The following is a 5735-nucleotide window of genomic DNA, read 5'->3' as shown; positions in this document are numbered from 1 at the left end:
AATGAGGATATGATGGCTTGCCCAGTATGATGCTGGGAATGTACCTTGTTAGTTAGAGAAATATCAAAGGAGTTTAATTAGGCATATGTTTAAGTATATCTTTATCAGTAGGCAGTTTATAGTTGGCTTGCCTAGTATGGTGTTGGAAAGCACCTTGTTAGACTTCAGAGAGTCCTGATAGGCATAGATTCAATGGATGGGTCGAAGGACGGTCAATGACACGAGTCAAGTAACGGTCAAAGAGAACTTTGCTTGTTAGTAAAGATGAAGATAAAGATGGTAGCCATATAGTTTGCCAAAAGAAGATGTCAAGGTGCTCCAAGAAAGATATTATAGTTTTTTAGCAATTAGTCTGCTTTGAAGGTGTTCTGTGAAAAGGTCAGAACTGCCAATTATATGCAACATATGTTACTTCAAAGTGTATAATCTCATTAATCATGTATGTAACTCCATGTGTATGCCAATGATATGTGCCAAGATTTATACTATATAAGCATGATCTGTGCCCAGCATGAGTGTTCAGTCTCTGACGTCCGCTACTGCAGAGCGGTGGGACTGATCCACTTTTATTGGGAATACTTGGCTGAATGCTGTAAGTTACTCAATAAATTTTAACTCTTTGTAAGCAAACCTCTTGTCTGCATCTCATCTCTGGTAATCCAAAACAACCCTGAAGGTATACAAGTGGCGACGAAGGTGGGATTATCAGATTTGAGAATGTTTAGATTTAGAAGGAAAGAGGAAGTAACGGAAGTCGATGTGCAAAATCGCCTTCTGGGCTGGCCGCAACATGAAAGTTGGGGGCCAGTGGCCAATGAGATATCTGTACTGATGGGACAGATGGCTTGGCCAGAAATAGAAAAGGCCTGCACACCAGATGACCTGGTGATGGCTGTTGAGTCTCTGACGCTGGGACAGTGGTCAGCTAGGGAGGAGCAGCGTGCAGGAACTCTAGCTTGGCTTTTGCTGACAGCTGTGCAAGCTGCTGGGCGAAAGGAGCTGGAATGGAATGTAAAGGCAGAAACACTCAAGAATGGGCTAGGAAAAGCAAGAGATATCAAAGTCCTGATTAGGGAAACGTTGCAGGACAGTCTTGCCACTAATGAAGCACAGGAAGACTGCACACCAGCTAGAAAGAAGAGCAGGATATGAAACCTGTGGTGTAGAGCTGAAAAATGGGCAGGAAGACTAATTCACCGAGCCCAGAAGAAATGCCTGAAGCATGCCAAAGTGCGTAGCATCATCACCTCTCCGGAAACTGAAGATCAGGGAGAGGGGGAAGGTGAGACGGTAGCTAATCCTCTCTCAGAGAAGGGAGAGTGCCAGGAAAAGAGCATCTCTGGAGAGGAAAAGGAGACCCCATATGAGGAAGAAAATGCCCCATCTGATCGACTGCTGCAAGGGGGTAAGAGTGGCCCAGGAGTCCAGCTGCAGGGCACCCAGAATGAGCAGCTGGAGGGAGAAGACTATGAAAAGTGGCAGTCAGCAGCAGAGGAAGATGAAAAAGAAACTGTGTTCATCCTGGAGCCTGCTGGGGGGCAGGACAGCAAAGAGCTGGAAATCAAGCGCCAAGTGTTGAAGAAAGATGAAGCTCCCTATGAGGAGATGGGAGCCCTGCCGGAGCCCTGGCAGCAAAGGGGAGAGATATGTGAGAGCCTCTCTGAAGAGAAAGAGACCCCCTGTGAGGTAGCAGCCTTATCTGTGCAGCTACGGCAAGAGATCAAAAGTGACCCAGACGTCCAGCTGCAGAGCACCCAGCCTGGGGTGGCCGAAGAGGCCCAGATGGTGAATGAAAAGCTGGAGAGGGTGGACTGCGAAGAGTTGCCGTCAGTAACGGAGAAAGAAGAAGCCGTGCGTATGCCAGAGCCTGCCGGGGGGGAGGACTGCAGAGAGCTGGAAGCAAATCCCCTGGTAAGGGAAGAAACTTTAAAGCAATTTCAAGTAGGAGCTGAAAAGGAGGTGCTGCTGATGAATTCCTCTGCTCCGTGCGAGAAAATACAGGAGAAGGAATGTGTGGGAGATGGGCAGCTGCTACCAGCTCCCTTCACTCTGTGTGCTAGAGAAACAGGTCAGGGAGAGGGAGGGGCATGCCCACCAGATCTTTGCGTTCTGTGTGCTCCTGTTACAGAGACAGTGCCGAAAGAAAAGCTGGAGGTGTGTGTGCCTGCTGCAAAAGGGAAGAAGCAGGTGGGAGTTCAAGTCCAAGCGGAGCTCCCAGTGCCTGCAGAGAAGGGTGAGTTAAAATCCCCCAGTGACATTGCCCCTGGGATGCGCCGTGATGATCCCATAAAGGGAGAAGCAAGTCCTATGATGGGGGTAGTGCCCGGGCGCATTCCAGCCGTAACAAGCACCCCGTGCCCTGTGAAGGTTAAAAGGCACAGGGAGGGTTGTCTACATTTGTTTGAGCCTCTGAGTTATTGTGGAAAAGGGCAAAAGCAATTTCTCGCTGCCGACCTGGGAGGGTTGGGGCAGCTAATTGCAAAGAAGATTCCCCCCGATAAAGTTGCCTACCAGCTGGAAGACCAAACTTTCTCTTGGGAAGAAGAGCAAGGTCAGCCAAGTCAGGGGGTGGAATGGTGTGCTGTTTGGGCAGTGATCACAGGTGAGACAAGAGTGTCCCTGCATGTCTACATAAGCCCCTGGGCAAAGAGTAAAGAAGTAAAGAAATGGGCAGAAGAGGAAGGAGTGGCTTGGCTCTACCCTCCAAGAGCAGCCGCCCTAATCGAAAGAACCAGCGGTCTGAAACAGCAAATCAAACTTCTGACAGTCAGGTCGGATTGGAAGCACGGGAAAGGAAGAAACCTGGAAGAAGCCAGCCATCTACTCAGTCAGAGAGGGCCCCTGGGGGGAGGGTCACCCATGGAGCAGCTTGTGAATCCTCCTTCGCTTCAGGAAGCAGGGGGGCACGTGTGGGCACAGCCGCTGGAAGTCGTTTGCTTAACAGCAGAAGAGATCCCTGGATGGCCTCTTCAACAGAAGACCTGTTGTGTGCTGCCAAGGAAACACAGCGGTTCCTGGAGAGGAATCCTGGCACCCTGCCAGTGGCCGAAGAAATCAGCTTGAACTAGGACCTCCTGAAACTCACGATGGGGAAGAGCCATGTGGGCGAAGTTATGCACATGAAACTGTATGCTGGTTTGTGAGTATGATTTTTTTTTTTTAATGCTGGCAGTGTTGCTATGCATATGTAACTGTGTGCGATAAGAGCACTTTCTCGATTATTTTAGCATTGCCTTTAAAAAAAAAAAGGGCTGCTGAATGCTTAAGATTTATTATGGTGTGTCTGCTAGTATGTGGGAGTGTGTATAGTTGGTTGGGGGGAGGGAGAGAATTAAGTTCTTTGTTCTTCCTTTTTCAGTTCTGATACAGCTCACTACATGCTTGGATAATCTGCTGCCTTTCATTGGTCTGGACAGCGTCTGAAGTTAACTCAGCTATAGCCTGGCCAAGCTGGAAAATCTGCTCATTGATATCTCATCATGCTGATTTTAATAAAAGCTTGTTGTGTGCGTTTTATGATTTTCTAAATGAGACCAAACAATTGCAAAAATCTTTACAGTCAGTGGTTACCCCACAGGATACTGAGAAAGGGCTCAAATGGTTTGACGTGAGGGCCACCCAAACCAGAGCAGTTAGAGTAGGTACCCACAAGTCCAATGCCACTGTCAGGATTAGAGGGGGGTTTGGGCAGTTGTTTGATGGGCTAGGGTGGATCACCCCTTTAAGAGTAAATGCCCCACCACAGCCTGAACTCTGTTGGGAACAAGTAAAGCATAATAGAACTGCAGCTAAGTTTCAAAGACGAGTGGGTTTTAGCAGGGGATGTCAAACAGTGCACAAGTGTCCCAATCCTACTGATAGTGAGCAAGGCTGGATATGTACTAGTTGGACCCTACGACCTGGCATTAATTGAGGAGCCCCTAATGGGAGTTATGTTCTCTGGGATTGTTATGGGGACCCCATAGATTTGAAAAAACCCTAGAAAGTCCTCTTGTAGGAAATTACAGAGCTTGGAAGGTCAGATGGCAAAAAGACATTTTCAGCTCAGCTGAGTATGCTTGGGCCCTGTTTCCCAGTGGAGGGGTGGCAGTAGAAATAAAGCATTTGGAAGAAGATTCTTTCTTAAATCCTATTGTACAATGGTTTCAGGGAATAGGTGGCTGGTGAAAACAATTATTCTCCATTGGGATCACTCTTATTTGTGGTGTTATATTAATCTGCATATGTTTGTCTTGCTGGCGTAGTTTTAATGGGTAAATAGTTAAGACTACCCTTGGGGGTCAAACGACAGGGCAAAAGAAGAACCGGCCCCTTTCTGGGGTAAGAAGACCTCTGTAACGCGAAGCATTGACGTCCTTTGACCATCCAGGGGTGGAATGTATACCCTGTGCCAGCTAATGATTTTAAGCAAGCTGTTATAGCCTTAAGTTAATCAATATATATTCAACATGTATTTGTTAGCAAAGCCTGGAGGCTTGTATTCCCCTTTCAGGCCCCAGCATCTTTGGGTATGTCAGATCACCTCATAGCCACCTGCAGTCTAATCTAGGTGTTTTAATGAGGATATGATGGCTTGCCCAGTATGATGCTGGGAATGTACCTTGTTAGTTAGAGAAATATCAAAGGAGTTTAATTAGGCATATGTTTAAGTATATCTTTATCAGTAGGCAGTTTATAGTTGGCTTGCCTAGTATGGTGTTGGAAAGCACCTTGTTAGACTTCAGAGAGTCCTGATAGGCATAGATTCAATGGATGGGTCGAAGGACGGTCAATGACACGAGTCAAGTAACGGTCAAAGAGAACTTTGCTTGTTAGTAAAGATGAAGATAAAGATGGTAGCCATATAGTTTGCCAAAAGAAGATGTCAAGGTGCTCCAAGAAAGATATTATAGTTTTTTAGCAATTAGTCTGCTTTGAAGGTGTTCTGTGAAAAGGTCAGAACTGCCAATTATATGCAACATATGTTACTTCAAAGTGTATAATCTCATTAATCATGTATGTAACTCCATGTGTATGCCAATGATATGTGCCAAGATTTATACTATATAAGCATGATCTGTGCCCAGCATGAGTGTTCAGTCTCTGACGTCCGCTACTGCAGAGCGGTGGGACTGATCCACTTTTATTGGGAATACTTGGCTGAATGCTGTAAGTTACTCAATAAATTTTAACTCTTTGTAAGCAAACCTCTTGTCTGCATCTCATCTTTGGTAATCCAAAACAACCCTGAAGGTATACAGATGGTTGCCCTTGTCAACCAGCTGCTGGCCTTGGGCAGCCTGGCAACAGCTTTTACACTGTTTAACCCTTTTGCTTCAGGTTTTGCTTTTCCTCTCTTGGATCTCTTTCTGTGAGAAACAGATAAGTCACAGTAGCCCAACAGCTAGTGGCAGCTTTGCCCAGGTAAACAATTCCAATGTGGCTCAACAACCCCTTTTCTGCACAGTAGAGGAAAGGGAAGGCCAAGTCTGAGATGCTGAGATGGTGGTGATGGTGCAACTGGAAAAGGATAAAGGTGGGGGATTAGGAGGGGAATGAGGAAGTGGGGCAGGAGTAGAAAGATACGTCTTGGTGGGTGAGGTGCTTCATGGGCCATCTTCATGCCCAGAGATAGGGTGCTTTCCCCCAAAGGAAAACTATACAGAGGATTTGTTTCTTTTTAAAAGGACCACATTCTGTTCACATCCACCTAGATCCAAATGGGGACGTGATGTGAAATGCATCTTTCACAATCA

At 46.5% G+C, this 5735-nt stretch overlaps 1 protein-coding gene across 2 annotated transcripts; it reads left to right on the top strand.

Annotated features, from left to right (window-relative positions):
- Nucleotides 1-1758: 1758 nt before the first annotated feature.
- Nucleotides 1759-5178, top strand: LOC133385898 (uncharacterized). Of its 2 annotated transcripts, none has more exons than XR_009762997.1 (2): nt 1759-3139; nt 3359-5178. XR_009762997.1 is itself a non-coding variant. In XM_061629483.1 (2 exons), the coding sequence occupies exons 1-2, from the start codon at nt 1783-1785 to the stop codon at nt 3421-3423; spliced, it is 516 nt and encodes a 171-aa protein (XP_061485467.1). In that variant the 5' UTR covers nt 1759-1782; the 3' UTR covers nt 3424-5178. The 2 variants fall into 2 exon arrangements, 1 of the variants encoding a protein (XP_061485467.1); XM_061629483.1 differs by having other exon boundaries at nt 1759-2233.
- Nucleotides 5179-5735: the final 557 nt, after the last annotated feature.

This window comes from Rhineura floridana, chromosome 5, assembly GCF_030035675.1.
Source record: "Rhineura floridana isolate rRhiFlo1 chromosome 5, rRhiFlo1.hap2, whole genome shotgun sequence".
Lineage (NCBI taxonomy): Eukaryota > Metazoa > Chordata > Lepidosauria > Squamata > Rhineuridae > Rhineura > Rhineura floridana.
This window is presented reverse-complemented; position numbering and strand designations above follow the sequence as displayed.

Coding starts and splice junctions, on each gene's coding strand:
- LOC133385898 (XM_061629483.1), top strand. CDS start 1,783: ATGGTGAATGAAAAGCTGGAGAGGGTGGACTGCGAAGAGTTGCCGTCA. Junction 2,234..3,358: donor CCCAGTGCCTGCAGAGAAGG/GTGAGTTAAAAT, acceptor TTCCTTTTTCAG/TTCTGATACAGCTCACTACA.